Source organism: Puntigrus tetrazona, chromosome 14 (genome assembly GCF_018831695.1).
Source record: "Puntigrus tetrazona isolate hp1 chromosome 14, ASM1883169v1, whole genome shotgun sequence".
Lineage (NCBI taxonomy): Eukaryota > Metazoa > Chordata > Actinopteri > Cypriniformes > Cyprinidae > Puntigrus > Puntigrus tetrazona.
In genome coordinates, this window is record NC_056712.1 from 7,953,448 (window position 1) to 7,971,279 (window position 17,832).

The 17,832-nt window shown below is 41.6% G+C and overlaps 2 protein-coding genes and 2 pseudogenes across 3 annotated transcripts in view; all 4 read right to left on the reverse strand.

Annotated features, from left to right (window-relative positions):
* LOC122357224 (protocadherin gamma-C5-like) overlaps window positions 1–17,832 on the reverse strand; it is a 131,579-nt gene that overhangs the window by 68,982 nt on the left and 44,765 nt on the right. Inside the window, exon 1 of one of the 2 annotated variants that reach the window (XM_043256525.1) lies at window positions 11,282–13,820. The exons of the other annotated variant lie outside the window; for it this stretch is intronic. Within the exon in view, the coding sequence (XP_043112460.1) occupies window positions 11,282–13,699 (2,418 nt within the window). The 5' untranslated portion in view covers window positions 13,700–13,820. Of the gene's footprint in view, window positions 1–11,281; window positions 13,821–17,832 lie in introns of those variants that run through there. 2 annotated transcript variants of the gene reach the window in all.
* LOC122357227 lies at window positions 833–3,308 on the reverse strand (annotated as a pseudogene).
* Window positions 5,027–7,405, reverse strand: LOC122357241 (annotated as a pseudogene).
* Window positions 8,354–10,948, reverse strand: LOC122357236 (protocadherin gamma-A11-like). Its single transcript, XM_043256533.1, is given in 2 exon segments — window positions 8,354–8,599; window positions 8,602–10,948. Coding segments are annotated over 2 exon segments (2,289 nt in total). The 5' UTR covers window positions 10,793–10,948; the 3' UTR covers window positions 8,354–8,501.

Consider the following 17,832-nt stretch of genomic DNA (forward strand, 5'->3'; position numbering starts at 1 on the left):
TACCAAACCAATAAACAAATAAAATAAAGTGAATATTAGTAGGTGTTGAGCTATCGCAAACTTGTGCGCGATTAATGAAATAGAAGAGAGAAACTCAAAATATATAAATAAAAACGAAGAAGATACTTTTAAATTCTAAACATAATGCAAAACCGGAAGGATGTAGAATTACCAGAAGATGAAAGGAGGTGGAGGGAAAAGTATGCAGTAGATTACAAGACTGAAACTTTCAGCACCATGGCCAGTTACCATGAATTTGATTTCGAGTTCTGCTGATGTTCACAAGCATATATGAAAGATATACAAAATAGTCGTCAAAAACACATTGTCAATTTAAAAACTGTAAAATACTGATAAGAGTAAAAAGATGGCTATTGCAGGCGTTTCTTAAGAACGGAAATATAAATGGGATTCATCAGATTATTTAGCCATCATATATTTTTAGAATCGCATAACTACACATACAGTAGCCCTCAAAGATTAGTCTACTTAATAAATAAATAACGATAAATTGCATGATAAATATAAGTGATTTAAAACATATAATTTGGGTAAGTTACATAAAGAAGGTTGAAGTACTCAACCTTTTAAAGATAAAATCAACGTTAAAAAAAAAAAAGCAGAAATACCACACAGGACTCGAAAAATTAACAAGAAAATAAACAACTGGGAAATAATTCAAACTACAGCAACGATGCGATCATGAAAATAACAGCCCAATTGTGTAAGAAGCAATTTGCTTGTTGGGTTGGAAATATTTAGTATACGTATAAACGGCTTGAATGCTTTTGCAGTGGGAAAAAAAGTTGTTTTCTGCTACACAAACGCTGATTTAAAAAAAAAATAATCTCACCTGATCATCAAAGTCTTTATTAATACGTTCTCCTCTTTGCGCATGCGTGAGTGTCTGTGTCCCGCTGCTGTCCAGACTAATGATGCTCTCACTGCAAGGTCTGCCGTATTTCAGATCACTCTTTCTGGAGTCAGTGGTTCTGCAAACCTCATAATTGTAGACGTGCTGTAAAGTTCCCGTGCCCCCTACGTCTGCGTAAAGAGGAGGATAATACGGAATAACCGGAAGATTGGCTCCAGATTTGTACAACATACGCTCGCGTCTCCATCTGTAGCATTTGACCGACAGTATGGCGATGATGGACACGATAAAGAGAAAGGAAACCACGGCCAAAGCCAAGACCAGGTAAAAAGTCAGGTTGTCGTTGTAGTCCTTGTCGTGCGTAAAGTCAGTGAACTCGGAGAGCACTTCAGGGAAGCTGTCCGCCACCGCCACGTTAACATTGACTGTAGCTGATCGAGAGGGCTGCCCGTTGTCCTCCACTACAACAGTGAGTCTTTGTTTCACAGCATCTTTATCTGTCACTTGACGAACAGTTCTTATTTCTCCATTCTGTAAGCCCACTTCAAACAGCGCCCTGTCTGTGTGTTTCTGCAGTTTATACGAGAGCCAGGCGTTCTGTCCAGAGTCCACATCAACAGCCACCACTTTAGTCACCAGATAACCCACATCTGCGGAACGAGGCACTATTTCAGCCACCACAGAAGCGCCTGACTGGACCGGATACAGAACCTGAGGCGCGTTGTCGTTCTGGTCCTGAATGATTATTTTCACGCTCACGTTGCTGCTGAGAGGAGGAGAGCCTCCGTCCTGCGCTTTTACGCGGAAGCGAAATCTTTGATCTGCTCGTAATCGAAAGATCGCACTGCGTGTATGACTCCACTATCAGCACTAACGGACACTAACGAGGAGACGGGCACACCGTTAACCGACGAGTCCTCCAGTATGTAAGACACACGGGCATTCTGGTTAAAGTCTGCGTCTCTGGCTCTGACTGTAAATATGGAAAGACCCGGTGTGTTGTTTTCTTGAACGGAGGCTTCATATGAGCTCTTGTCAAAGACAGGCGCGTTATCATTCACATCTGATATCTGTAAGGAGAGAGTGACGCTGCTGGAGAGAGAGGCACGCCCTCATCCGCGCACGTCACACTGATGTTATACTCAGACTCGCGCTCTCGGTCTAAATCACTGTCTGTGACTAAACTGTAAAACCCATCCAGCGAAGACTGAATAACGAATGGAACATTTTCATTTAAGTGACAATTAACTTTACCGCTTTCATTCGAGTCTACGTCTTGAATATTTAATATTGCTAAAACAGTTCCAGATTTTGAATCCTCTGATATCTGGCTTGATTTTGAAATAATATTAATAGTGGGACTATTATCGTTTCTGTCAATAACGTCAACTATTATTTTACACGAATCCGTATGACCGCCTTCATCTCGTGCCTGCACATCAATTTGATAATACTTGCTTGTTTCGTAATCTATGCCCCCAATAAGCTTCACAACACCAGAGTCAGGATCTATTTCAAAAATCTCTGTCGCTTTGTCCGCGGTACTTGAAATAGAAAATGATATTCTACCATTTGAACCTTGGTCAGCATCAGAAGCATCAACTGTAGTTAAAACTGTGCCTTTTGCTGAATTTTCAGCTATGCTAGTTTTGTAAACGGATTGTGAACAGACAGGGGCGTTATCATTCGCGTCTAAAACTGTAATATGTATCTTCATTGTACCGGACATCTGGGGCTCGCCTCCGTCGAATGCTGTTAGAAGTAAAAAGAGATGATCTTTTTTCTCTCTGTCTAAAGGCGTTTGGAGAACCATTTCGACTGCTTTATTTCCATCGGGGAGATTCTGAAATTTTAAAGCAAAATTATCTGTTGGTTCTAAAGAATAACCCTGCAGACCATTTCGACCGACGTCGTGATCAACGGCACGCTCCAATATAAATCTGGCTCCTGCTAAAGACATTTCGTTTATTTCAAATCGTATCTCACTCTTGCTAAACATCGGTGAATTGTCATTTATATCTGTGACCTCAACTGTAACACGGTACAACTGCATAGGGTTTTCTAGAATGATCTGAAAATGTAGCGCGCAAGGCGTTGTCTGTCCGCATAGCGCCTCTCGGTCTATTCTCTCTTTGATAAGGAGGACTCCTCTTTCTTTATTCAGCTCGATGTATTCCGCGCTGTCTCCCGTATAAATACGCGCTTTACCCGATTTCAGTCTCTTTAAATCTAAACCCAAATCCTGCGCTATGTTCCCGACTAAAGAGCCTTTGGACATTTCCTCAGGAATGGAGTAACTGACCTGCCCGAGAGCCGAACTGAGAGAGAGAAACCAAATAAACAGCAGTACTTGCCGCGCCATTGTTCTGTCCGACATTTTGCAGAAAATCACAAATGGACAATTAAGCCAAAAAGCAAATAAATGGATTCTGGAAACTCGAAACGATACGGTGTATATATATATATATATATCCAAAATGACGAAACGAAAAATGCGTAATTCCCAAAATTATAATAAAAACAACATCTCTGTGATCTGCCCTTCTTTCTCCTCCTCAGACTGTGCTCTCAGCTTCTGTCTCTCTCTAATAATATGGAGATGATGGGGGTTGAACTGCAGCAGATCTGCTCTTTAAACTCACATATTGACCAACAGCGGCACTATGAGTCCAGACTCATGAACGCAACAAACGCATTTTCTACACTACGAGACGTTTTAGAATGATTCTGCATTGCTAAACAATAAAATAAAGCCGCTGTGACTGTTTGATCAAAATACGGACATTCAAAAAATAGTTATGATTGCATGATTTAATTTACACAAGCTCTAAAATATAAATGGAATGAAAATAAATTCAAACGAAAAGGACTAGAATTAGTTACAAATTTAGGTGTGCATTTAACTGAGTAATAGAGAGAAATGTGAAATATCAATATAAACGAACACAGCATTTTTTAAAATTCTAAGTATGTTGAAAGACTGAAAGGAAGCAGACGTTCAAAAATATATGCTTTAATGAACGAAGGTAAGAAAAAAGAAGGCAGAAAAACGTAATACTGAAACTTTCAGCACCATGGCCAGTTACCACGGATCTGAATTTGAAAGATCCTTAAAACAGTCTTAAAAAAAGCAATGTAGATTTTGAAACGATAAACAGATATATGGTAGATAAAAACACAAAGCGATCATCTTCCAAAGACTGGGTACTGTCTCAAAGTAGCAACACAAGATTCTTTGTGTTATTAGAAACTGCCAAAATATTTAAAAACTACTGTAATGGTCCCCCTTTTCCTGAAGAATAGAATCCAGAGGCCCTGGTCGAAGGTTAATGTGCGTTCGGTCTTTTCCTTGCATCTCTTTGAAAATCACTGATATTTATTACTTCTTTACATTTCCAATTGTAGTACTGACCTTATACATAATTTTATCTGACTCCAACCTTTCGTGATTTTAGTTATATTTATTTAAATGTAACTGCTGATCCCTCTAATTGTGCTTACATTTGGATCATTAATTAACTATAATACTTCCTAGTTTCGACTTATCGTTCGTTAGGAGTCTGGGTTGCTTAGAGACCTTGTTTGGCCAGAACTGACTCACGACACATCTGGGCTAGTCCAGGTCTTAGTCAGAGACTACCCTGTGAGATCGCTTTACCTTAATGCAGCCATTTCCTCAATAGACTCAAAAAGAGTCATTTTTTATGCGTTCCCTAAGTAATAGCATGCTAAGACAGTTTGGTGGCCAGAAATCAAGATCTCAAGAACGTGCCCCCGGCTCCATCCATTGATCGTGGATCTGACTCACCCTAGCACGCCAAAAATGCGGAAAACCTCTAGAAGTCACTAACCTACTAGAAAAGTTGTTTCAGACAATATTATAAGTTAACCAAGCTTGACGTTTATTTTGCCAGGCAAGAATAGGTTCCAAACTGGTATAATTCATAAACATTTGCACAACTGATCAGCAGTACAAAAATAATGCAAAACAAAACAAAACAACAAATGGTCATTATACCTGGTCTTTAGAAAAGGCCGATCTGGCTACAGAATCACGCCTTGTTGTGTTTTGTCACTTTATATACTCAGACCAGACAAAGAGATCCCAAATTCAGTTGTGGAAACCATTTGGTGTTTAGGTTCCCTGCAAGGTCTGCCGTATTTCAGATCACTCTTTCTGGAGTCAGTGGTTCTGCAAACCTCATAATTGTAGACGTGCTGTAAAGTTCCCGTGCCCCCTACGTCTGCGTAAAGAGGAGGATAATACGGAATAACCGGAAGATTGGCTCCAGATTTGTAAAACATCCGCTCGCGTCTCCATCTGTAGCATTTGACCGACAGTATGGCGATGATGGACACGATAAAGAGAAAGGAAACCACGGCCAAAGCCAAGACCAGGTAAAAAGTCAGGTTGTCGTTGTAGTCCTTGTCGTGCGTAAAGTCAGTGAACTCGGAGAGCACTTCAGGAAGCTGTCCGCCACCGCCACGTTAACATTGACTGTAGCTGATCGAGAGGGCTGCCCGTTGTCCTCCACTACAACAATGAGTCTTTGTTTCACAGCATCTTTATCTGTCACTTGACGAACAGTTCTTATTTCTCCATTCTGTAAGCCCACTTCAAACAGCGCCCTGTCTGTGTGTTTCTGCAGTTTATACGAGAGCCAGGCGTTCTGTCCAGAGTCCACATCAACAGCCACCACTTTAGTCACCAGATAACCCACATCTGCGGAACGAGGCACTATTTCAGCCACCACAGAAGCGCCTGACTGGACCGGATACAGAACCTGAGGCGCGTTGTCGTTCTGGTCCTGAATGATTATTTTCACGCTCACGTTGCTGCTGAGAGGAGGAGAGCCTCCGTCCTGCGCTTTTACGCGGAAGCGGAAATCTTTGATCTGCTCGTAATCGAAAGATCGCACTGCGTGTATGACTCCACTATCAGCACTAACGGACACTAACGAGGAGACGGGCACACCGTTAACCGACGAGTCCTCCAGTATGTAAGACACACGGGCATTCTGGTTAAAGTCTGCGTCTCTGGCTCTGACTGTAAATATGGAAAGACCCGGTGTGTTGTTTTCTTGAACGGAGGCTTCATATGAGCTCTTGTCAAAGACAGGCGCGTTATCATTCACATCTGATATCTGTAAGGAGAGAGTGACGCTGCTGGAGAGAGAGGGCACGCCCTCATCCGCGCACGTCACACTGATGTTATACTCAGACTCGCGCTCTCGGTCTAAATCACTGTCTGTGACTAAACTGTAAAACCCATCCAGCGAAGACTGAATAACGAATGGAACATTTTCATTTAAGTGACAATTAACTTTACCGCTTTCATTCGAGTCTACGTCTTGAATATTTAATATTGCTAAAACAGTTCCAGATTTTGAATCCTCTGATATCTGGCTTGATTTTGAAATAATATTAATAGTGGGACTATTATCGTTTCTGTCAATAACGTCAACTATTATTTTACACGAATCCGTATGACCGCCTTCATCTCGTGCCTGCACATCAATTTGATAATACTTGCTTGTTTCGTAATCTATGCCCCCAATAAGCTTCACAACACCAGAGTCAGGATCTATTTCAAAAATCTCTGTCGCTTTGTCCGCGGTACTTGAAATAGAAAATGATATTCTACCATTTGAACCTTGGTCAGCATCAGAAGCATCAACTGTAGTTAAAACTGTGCCTTTTGCTGAATTTTCAGCTATGCTAGTTTTGTAAACGGATTGTGAACAGACAGGGGCGTTATCATTCGCGTCTAAAACTGTAATATGTATCTTCATTGTGCCGGACATCTGGGGCTCGCCTCCGTCGAATGCTGTTAGAAGTAAAAAGAGATGATCTTTTTCTCTCTGTCTAAAGGCGTTTGCAGAACCATTTCGACTGCTTTATTTCCATCGGGAGATTCTGAAATTTTAAAAAGCAAAATTATCTGTTGGTTCTAAAGAATAACTCTGCAGACCATTTCGGCCGACGTCGTGATCGACGGCACGCTCCAAAAGAAATCTGGCTCCTGATGAAGACAATTCGTTGATTTCAAATCGTATCTCACTCTTGCTAAACATCGGTGAATTGTCATTTATATCTGTGACCTCAACTGTAACGCGGAACAGCTGCATTGGGTTTTCTAGTATGATCTGAAAATGTAGCGCAAGGCGTTGTCTGTCCGCATAGCGCCTCTCGGTCTATTCTCTCTTTGATAAGGAGGACTCCTCTTTCTTTATTCAGCTCGATGTATTCCGCGCTGTCTCCCGTATAAATACGCGCTTTACCCGATTTCAGTCTCTTTAAATCTAAACCCAAATCCTGCGCTATGTTCCCGACTAAAGAGCCTTTGGACATTTCCTCAGGAATGGAGTAACTGACCTGCCCGAGAGCCGAACTGAGAGAGAGAAACCAAATAAACAGCAGTACTTGCCGCGCCATTGTTCTGTCCGACATTTTGCAGAAAATCACAAATGGACAATTAAGCCAAAAAGCAAATAAATGGATTCTGGAAACTCGGCGATACGGTGTATATATATATATATATATCCAAAATGACAAAAACGAAAAATGCGTAATTCCCAAAAAATTATAATAAAAACAACATCTCTGTGATCTGCCCTTCTTTCTCCTCCTCAGACTGTGCTCTCAGCTTCTGTCTCTCTCTAATAATATGGAGATGATGGGGGTTGAACTGCAGCAGATCTGCTCTTTAAACTCACATATTGACCAACAGCGGCACTATGAGTCCAGACTCATGAACTACAGAAAAATATAAACTTTTTAACTTAGTGATAGATATGAGAAAAGCAATTTACTAAAAGTCATGAAATTAAAAAAAAACAGCCAATGTCAATCGTAGTACAACTTTCTGTTATATAAAATAATTGTACGAATTTGTGTAAATAAGATTTTAGAAAAAAAATATTGAAACAAAGTTTTGTTCAGAGTTTTGATAAGGTCGTATCAAAAGTATATGTTAGCTAAGACAGGAGAAATATCTAAAATACAATCACATACAAAATATCTAAAAACGAGATGTGCATAGTATCAGTATGAAAATGGACAGAGAAATCAGCTACTGAAAAAAACAAAACCCATTGACTGAGGTAAAATGGTATGAAAAATGACCGCTTTGCTGTATTTCAGCACCATGGTCAGGGAAACTTAATATCCTTTCTTTATGACGATGACATTTAAGGGAAAAAAATATATATTTCTCTATTAAATAGGTAATATTAATAATAATAACAATAATAACAATAATTATACTAATAGTTGGGAAAAATGTATGAATTAAATTACAGAAAATGGCAGAAAAGAAAACTACAATTAATTACCAAACTATACTAAGATTTAAAAATTCTGTGTGTTAGAATTGCAGAAACTAATCACCTCAGGAAAGTAATCGGTTCAACAGATGAAGCAAAAATCAAGAGAACCAACGTTTTAAATACTGCATGAATTAATTTTAAAAAATCTCACCTGATCATCAAATTCTTCATTGATCAGTTTCCCTCTTTGCGCATGCGTAAGTGTTTGAGTTCCACTGCTGTCCAGACTAATGATGCTCTCACTGCAAGGTCTGCCGTATTTCAGATCACTCTTTCTGGAGTCAGTGGTTCTGCAAACCTCATAATTGTACACGTGCTGTAAAGTTCCCGTGCCCCCTACGTCTGCGTAAAGAGGAGGATAATACGGAATAACCGGAAGATTGGCTCCAGATTTGTAAAACATCCGCTCGCGTCTCCATCTGTAGCATTTGACCGACAGTATGGCGATGATGGACACGATAAAGAGAAAGGAAACCACGGCCAAAGCCAAGACCAGATAGAAAGTCAGGTTGTCGTTGTAGTCCTTGTCGTGCGTAAAGTCAGTGAACTCGGAGAGCACTTCAGGGAAGCTGTCCGCCACCGCCACGTTAACATTGACTGTAGCTGATCGAGAGGGCTGCCCGTTGTCCTCCACTACAACAGTGAGTCTTTGTTTCACAGCATCTTTATCTGTCACTTGACGAACAGTTCTTATTTCTCCATTCTGTAAGCCCACTTCAAACAGCGCCCTGTCTGTGTGTTTCTGCAGTTTATACGAGAGCCAGGCGTTCTGTCCAGAGTCCACATCAACAGCCACCACTTTAGTCACCAGATAACCCACATCTGCGGAACGAGGCACTATTTCAGCCACCACAGAAGCGCCTGACTGGACCGGATACAGAACCTGAGGCGCGTTGTCGTTCTGGTCCTGAATGATTATTTTCACGCTCACGTTGCTGCTGAGAGGAGGAGAGCCTCCGTCCTGCGCTTTTACAACGAAACTAAGCTGTTTAACTTGCTCGTAGTCAAACGAACGAACTGCATGTATCACACCATTCTCTGAATTTATTGACACGTAAGAGGAAATCGGCGCTCCACCAGTTTGAGTATTTTCTAAAAAATAGGATACTCTAGAGTTTTGATTCCAGTCTAAATCTCTCGCAGTTACACTACATATTGACACACCTGGTTCGTTATTTTCAAGAAGGTATGCTGAATAGCTACTTCTATTGAAAAGCGGCGCGTTATCATTGACGTCAGAAACCTTAAGGCGCAGTGTGGTTGAGCTCGAAAGTGCAGGTGAACCCGAATCGCTCGCGGTCACCGTTATATTATATTCAGATTTAATTTCACGGTCAAGGAAAGCATCTGTGATCAAATTATAATAGTTAGAGAGGGATGATTTAATGTTAAATGGAAGGTTTTCATTAATAACGCATGTAACCTGTCCATTTGGCCCAGAATCGAAATCTTTTATATTAACCACTGCAATTGTTGTACCTGGAGGCGCGTCCTCCGCTACAGGGCTCGAGAGAGACATTAGGTTGATTACAGGCGCGTTGTCGTTTACATCCACTACTTCAATTACAAGCTTACTTGTACTAGTCAGCCCTCCTTGGTCTGTCGCTTTAACTCTAATTTCAAAACGTTTGTCTTTCTCAAAATCAATATTTCCTAAAACAGACACCAAGCCAGTGTTCTCATCAATGCTAAAAACATCTCTCGAATGTTCTTTCAGGTCAGAGAAGGAAAACGTAATGTGTCCGTTTGAGCCAGCGTCTGCATCTGTGGCGTTAACGGTAGTAATGTAAGTGCCCCTCGGTGCATTTTCTATCACAGACGCCCTATAAACTGTCTGGTTAAACTCTGGCGCGTTATCATTCGCATCTAAAACAGTAACTTCTATATTAACGGAACCAGATCTCTGCGGGTTTCCGCCATCTACAGCGATGAGCTGCAGAGACAGATTAGGACGCTCCTCCCGGTCTAAAGCTTTATCAAGAACCATTTCGACATACCTACTTCCGTCGGGATTTGATTGTTGTTTTAAAACGAAATAATTGTTCTTTGTGAGAACATAATTTTGCAATGTATTAAATTCCACATCAGCATCGTACGCACTCTCTAAAGCAAAGCGAGAACCGGGAGTCGCTGATTCGCTTATTTCGAAATTAATTTTACTTTTCTCGAATACAGGAGAATTATCATTAACGTCTATGATTTCAACAGTTACCTGATGCAGTTCGATTGGGTTCTCTAGAATAATCTCGAAGCTGAAGCTGCAGGGCGTGATGTCGCCACAATGCTTTTCTCTGTCTATTCTCTCACTCACGACTAGAATCCCTTTGTCTGTTTTGAGCTCTGCGTACTGGGTGCTTTCTCCGGTAACGATACGCGCTCGACCCGTTCGAAGCCTTTTCAAATCGAGCCCCAGATCCTGTGCTACATTACCTATGAGCGAGCCTTTACTCATTTCCTCGGGTATGGAGTAGCGGATTTGGGAGATGACAAAAGGAATGTAGCACGAGATGAAAAATATTACGTGCCACTGCGGTTGAAAGAAAACACGCCATCGAGAGCATCCAGTCCGAAAAAAATCGTTTACAGCCATACTGATTAGCAAGCAAGCAAGCAAATTCACTATTAATATTCCAGTATAATATTCCAAAGTAGGATTACAAAAACGTATATATTCGCTTTGAAGAAAACAAGTCACCCTCTCACCAACCCGTAACGAATGAAACAGGAGGCTGCTGCGTCACAGCGCGCACTGATGGGGTGGTGCCATGGTTTGCTGTGAGGCAAGCCCACTGCACATACAAAATTTCATTGGCCAACAGCGGCCCTTAGAGTCTAAAATAAGAATTAACGTTGAAAGAGAAACAACAACAAAAAACATGGACAGCAAAAAAAAAAAAAAAAAAAGGTTTGAAATATATGCAAACTCGGCACAAACATGTAAAGGCAGATGAATAAAATGCTGCACAAATACAAATTCGACGTTTACCATTTTTACTTAAACTGAGTACACAACAACAGCATAAATAATAATGATAATAATAATAATAATATAATAATAATAATAATGATAATATCTCACCTCTACCGGCGAATCTAATTCATCCAGCATGTTTTTCTCGCTGTGCGCACGCTGCACTGTCAGTGTAGAATTAGGATCCACTATCAACACGTTTTGACTCCCAGGTCTGACAAACTTACAGTCACTCCTTCTGGAATCGGTCGTTCTGTAAACCTCATAATTATAGGCGTGCTGCAGAGTTCCTGTGCCGACAGTGTCCGCGTAACGAGGCGGATAATACGGAATAACCGGAAGATTGGACTTGCAAAACAGTCTAGATTGCCTCCATCTGTATATTTTAACAGATATTATAACGACCAAACATGTTATGAAAAGAAACGAGACTGCAGCCAAGGCTAGGATCAAATAAAAAGTCAGGTTATTGTTATATTCCTTGTCGTGCGTAAAGTCAGTGAACTCGGAGAGCACTTCAGGGAAGCTGTCCGCCACCGCCACGTTAACATTGACTGTAGCTGATCGAGAGGGCTGCCCGTTGTCCTCCACTACAACAGTGAGTCTTTGTTTCACAGCATCTTTATCTGTCACTTGACGAACAGTTCTTATTTCTCCATTCTGTAAGCCCACTTCAAACAGCGCCCTGTCTGTGTGTTTCTGCAGTTTATACGAGAGCCAGGCGTTCTGTCCAGAGTCCACATCAACAGCCACCACTTTAGTCACCAGATAACCCACATCTGCGGAACGAGGCACTATTTCAGCCACCACAGAAGCGCCTGACTGGACCGGATACAGAACCTGAGGCGCGTTGTCGTTCTGGTCTTGGATGAAAATGTTCACGGTTACGTTGCTACAAAGCGGAGGAGAGCCACCGTCCTGCGCTTTAATTGTGATTTTAATGTTTTTGATCTGCTCGTAATCAAAAGAGCGCACTGCGTGCACAACTCCGCTCTCAGCGTTAACAGAAACATATGCTCCTATAGGAAACCCGCCCAAATCACTTTCTTCAAGAACGTAAGATATACGAGCATTCTGGTTTTCGTCTGGGTCACGAGCTCTGATGGTAAGAATAGAACCACCAGGCGAATTATTCTCTAGCAAGTATGAATTATAAACGCTCTCCTGAAAAACGGGGGGGTTGTCATTAACATCGGTTACTTTCAAATGAAATGTTTTTTTGCTTGTTAGAGGCTGCTTTCCGGAATCAGTGGCGACGACAGTGATGTTATACTCTGACAGTCTCTCACGATCTAAAATAGTATTTGTGACTAAAGAATAATAATTTCTTAAAGTCGATTTTATTATGAAATCGTCCGATCCTTCGATAAAACAGTTGACTTTCCCATTATCATCGGTGTCTGAATCCTTAACATTTATTATCGCAATCGTGGTATCGGGTGGATCACTTTCAGATACAGTGCTTGAGAAAGACATCGTATTAATGACCGGCGCGTTGTCGTTTACATCAACGACCTCTAACGCAATTTTACTAGAATCAGTTAATCCACCTTGATCCCTGGCCTCTACCGTAAGTTCAAACTTAACGTCTTTTTCGTGATCAATTTCTCCAAGAACAGAAACAACGCCAGTGTCGCCGTCGATGTTAAATAACTGCGCCGCGGATCCTTTTTGTTTGTAGAAATTGTACGTTATTCTCCCATTTAAACCAGCGTCTGCATCTGTGGCGTTAACGGTAGTAATGTAAGTGCCCTTCGGCGCATTTTCTATCACAGATGCCCTATAAACCGTCTGATTAAACACAGGTGCGTTGTCATTCACATCTAAAACCGTAACGTCTATATTAACAGAGCCAGACCTCTGCGGGTTTCCTCCATCTACAGCGATGAGCTTTAAAGATAGACGAGGATGCTCCTCCCGGTCTAACGCTTTCTGTAAAACCATCTCCGCGTACTTACTGCCGTCTGGATTTGAGTGTTGCTTTAAAACAAAATGATTATTGGGCGATAAAATGTAATTCTGCAGCGAGTTCGGGCCTACGTCGTGATCATCTGCGCTTTCCAATAAAAAGCGTGAGCCCAGCGTGGCAGACTCGCTAATTTCGAATTTTAATTCTTTGTTCTGAAAGGATGGCGCGTGATCATTTTCATCCAATATTTCAATAGTAACCGGGTGCAGCTCCATTGGGTTCTCTAGAATGATCTCGAAGCTGAAGCTGCAGGGCGTGATGTCGCCGCAGAGCTGCTCTCGGTCTATTCTCTCACTCACGACTAGAATCCCTTTGTCTGTTTTGAGCTCTGCGTGCTGGGTGCTTTCTCCGGTTACGATACGCGCTCGACCCGTTCGAAGCCTTTTCAAATCGAGCCCCAGATCCTGTGCTACATTACCTATGAGCGAGCCTTTCCTCATCTCCTCCGGAATCGAATATCGTATCTGTCCTCTTGCAGTGTAAATGTAACAAGAAAAAAACGGCGATAACAGCCAAATCATTTTCCATTGCCAGGATCGATGCCCCCACTGAACCATAGTCACAAGGTTAACAAACTGTAAATCCAATCAATTAAAAAAAATTGAGATGTAGTCCAAGATGCCGCGAGGAAGAAATAAATACGATGAAAAATTTGCAGCCTCCTGCACGCTACCCTGATTTAAAATGTAGAGGCTGCCTTTCCTTTATCTGCCACAAAGCACGAACATGGGGAGGAGTGAAGACTGCAGAATGACGAAGCTCACCATAAAATGTTTTACTGATCAACAGCGGCCCTTGCTGTTCAAAGTGTGTCGAAGCAATACAAAATATGTGAAGTATTACCCATTTTATCCTTCATTATCCTTCAATACCTATGATATATATATATATATATATATATATATATATATAATTATGACTATATATGTATTAGTCAATTAATTTTCACACATATTATATGCATATCGAGGATAAAAATTTAGACGCTATAAGTCTCAGCACCACGGACAGCGACACCGCACTGATCGTTTAAATGTAATTTTGAGCTATACTTCACAACATTGCAGAGTACCTGTGTATAATATTCTTTGAAAGCTATTTTTAGGGAAAAAAAAATACTTTGTGAAGACTTACCAGTGTACTGCCCGCGTCACTGCAATCAACGCTGCGTTTCTCCTTTGTAATAGTTTCGGTTCCACTTGCATCAACACTCATCAGACTTTGACTAATAGGTCCGAAATACTTAACATCACTTTTCCTGGAGTCTGTGGTTCTGTAAATTTCATAATTATGCACGTGCTGCAGAGTTCCTGTGCCAACGGTGTCTGCGTAACGAGGCGGATAATACGGAATAACCGGGAGACTCGACTGATAATATGAACGAGATTGCCTCCATCTGTAGATTTTAACAGATATTATGACGACTAAACACGTTATGAAAAGAAATGAGACTGCAGCCAAAGCCAAGACCAGATAGAAAGTCAGGTTGTCGTTGTAGTCCTTGTCGTGCGTAAAGTCAGTGAACTCGGAGAGCACTTCAGGGAAGCTGTCCGCCACCGCCACGTTAACATTGACTGTAGCTGATCGAGAGGGCTGCCCGTTGTCCTCCACTACAACAGTGAGTCTTTGTTTCACAGCATCTTTATCTGTCACTTGACGAACAGTTCTTATTTCTCCATTCTGTAAGCCCACTTCAAACAGCGCCCTGTCTGTGTGTTTCTGCAGTTTATACGAGAGCCAGGCGTTCTGTCCAGAGTCCACATCAACAGCCACCACTTTAGTCACCAGATAACCCACATCTGCGGAACGAGGCACTATTTCAGCCACCACAGAAGCGCCTGACTGGACCGGATACAGAACCTGAGGCGCGTTGTCGTTCTGGTCCTGGACGTTAATGAGAACTGTAGCATTTGAACCGAGAGGCGGAGACCCTCCATCTTGCGCTCTCACGTGGATTTTAAACACTTTCATCTGTTCATAATCAAACGACCGCACCGCATGGATAACTCCACTGTCAGCGTTAACGGAAAAATACGACGAGACAGGAGAACCATTCACATCCGTATCTACCAGGTAATACGCGATACGCGCGTTCTGTCCTGCGTCAGGATCTGTTGCTTGAAGAGTCAGCAGAGAAACGCCGGGGGAGTTATTCTCAAATATATAAGTTTTATACTCGTGTTGACTGAAGGCTGGCGCATTGTCGTTAATATCAGTGATATCTAAAGAAATTGTTCTTTTACTAAATAACGAGGGGCTGCCCTCGTCTGACGCAACTAACGTTAGGTTAAAACCGGAAACCTTTTCTCGGTCTAGCGGTACATCGGTGACCAAAGTGTAATACTTACGCGGTGATTGTTTAATCGTAAAGGGAGAATTCAGCTCTAAAGTTAAGCGGACCTGTCCATTTTTCCCGGAATCTAAATCCTGGACGCTTATTAAAGCTACAACAGTGCCGGGCGGGGAATCCTCTTGTATTTTACCAGAAAAAGATGTCATCGTTATAACGGGGCTGTTGTCATTGACATCCGCGACATCTACGAGTAATTTACTCGCGCCGGTTAGACCCCACGGATCCTTAGCCTGCAAATTAAGTTCGTATTGCTGAACCGTTTCATAGTCTAAACCCCCAATAAGTGTTACCTCACCAGTGGCCGGGTTAATCTGGAATAACTGAGCCGCGTCCTCTCCCATGTGAGTAAACGAATACGTGACATTGCTATTGTAACCTTCGTCCGCATCAGATGCGCTCACTTTAGTTATCAGGATCCCTTTTACTGCGTTCTCAGCTACACTCGCTTTATATAAGGATTCAGCGAAAATGGGTGAATTATCATTGGCATCAAGGAGTTTAACGATTATTTTAAGGGTTCCAGAGCGCGGCGGGTCTCCGCCGTCAACGGCCATTAATATCAGTGAATGCTCGCTCTGTTTCTCTCTGTCTAGCGGGGACTGCAACACCATCTCTGCATATTTACCGCCGTCCGAGCGACTTTGCTGATTCAAAGCAAAATAGCCGGCGGGTTTCAGACTGTAGCTCTGAAGAGAATTCAAAGCAACATCGGGATCGGTCGCCGAGTCTAACAAGAAGACTGTGCCTATAGGTGTGGACTCGCTAATTTCTAAAACGATCTCTCCCTTAGAAAAAACGGGCGCGTGATCGTTGATGTCTTGAATCTCGACAGTGATCGAAAAAAACTCGAGGGGGTTTTCAAGCAAAATCTCAAGACCGAAACTACACGGGGATTTCTGTCCGCAGAGCCGCTCTCTGTCTATTCGCTCCTTCACCACCAAATGTCCTTTGTTACGGTTCAGCTCGACGTATTGTCTGCTGTCATCGATAACGAGACGCGCACGGCCGGAAACCAACCTTTTTACATCCAAACCGAGATCCTTCGCCACGTCACCGACGAACAACCCTGGTCTCATTTCCTCTGGAACCGAATAACGAATCTGCCCGGTCACGGCGCTCAGCGCGGATAAAAGGAAAACGGAGAATCCTGCTTGCCGTTTAACGCACCGCCTCGAAAGGAGTCCTTTGTTATCCCGCATCCTGCAAATGTAATATTCCAAGGAAAGGGCGGTCACACAAGTCGAGTTTTCAGATGTTCTAACGTTTAAACAATTCTCTTTTGTATCGTCAAGAAGATACCAAACCGAGCCCTTCTGATGTAGAAACAACAGCTCGACGTCTTTTCTCTGTGCTGTTTGACGCAACGCCTTCAGCGCGCAGTAGATTTGCTTTGCGCACTGTCGTCTCCCTGGGCAACAGCACCTCTCACAGTCAAGAAGCAGCTACTACCCAGCATACAAGGAGGAAAAAAAAATACAAGTACAAAGCTCCCCCGTAGGGTGGTGCCTTATCAGAAATAAAAAAACAAAAAAAAAAAAAAAAAAAAAAAAATATATATATATATATATATATATATATATATATATATATATATATATATATATATATATATAGAGAGAGAGAGAGAGAGAGAGAGAGAGAGAGCATATAAATGGTTGATTTTAATGCCTGATGCCCCAGTGACAGATTTTGCACTTTTAAGTTTTGGTTCTGTTGGTTGTCACTGCTAGTCAGAAACAACAGAGGGTAGCTGGTGAATCAAAAAAAAAAAAAAAAATCATTGATTATCTCAGTGCAGGAAAAGAGGCATTGAATTAAATCACAATGCAGAATTACAGAAAGTGAATCCAAGCAGAGCTTACCGACTACAGTTATCACCAACCAATAAGACCGTTTACTCTATAGCTTTTAACTAGGATTTTAACAAGATTTTATGTTCTTCTACTCCTGTACATTACACTAAAACGTATTTAATCAAAATAACGGAATTTGTAAGATCAGATAGATGTGATTCTAGTGTAAGCAAGCAGAAGACCTACATTTAAAAGGATAGAAACACTGAAATTCATTAGTTTATGTTACTTATAGTTAGTTAGCTAACATAGTAGGTTTTGTTAAGTTAAAGCTACTTTCAAAGCAAATAATACCATTTACTCAAAACATTCAAGTAGCCACAAATGAATCAATGACATTAAAGCAGTGACAGGTAGCAAGTGCCCTGATTTGTTTCTAATGGGCAACATAACAACAGAAGAAGAAGAAAAAGTAATAGACTTTTCACTCATTACTACATGTGTGCATTTATCTTTCACTAGTTGCATTCACTCTGAATGCAGA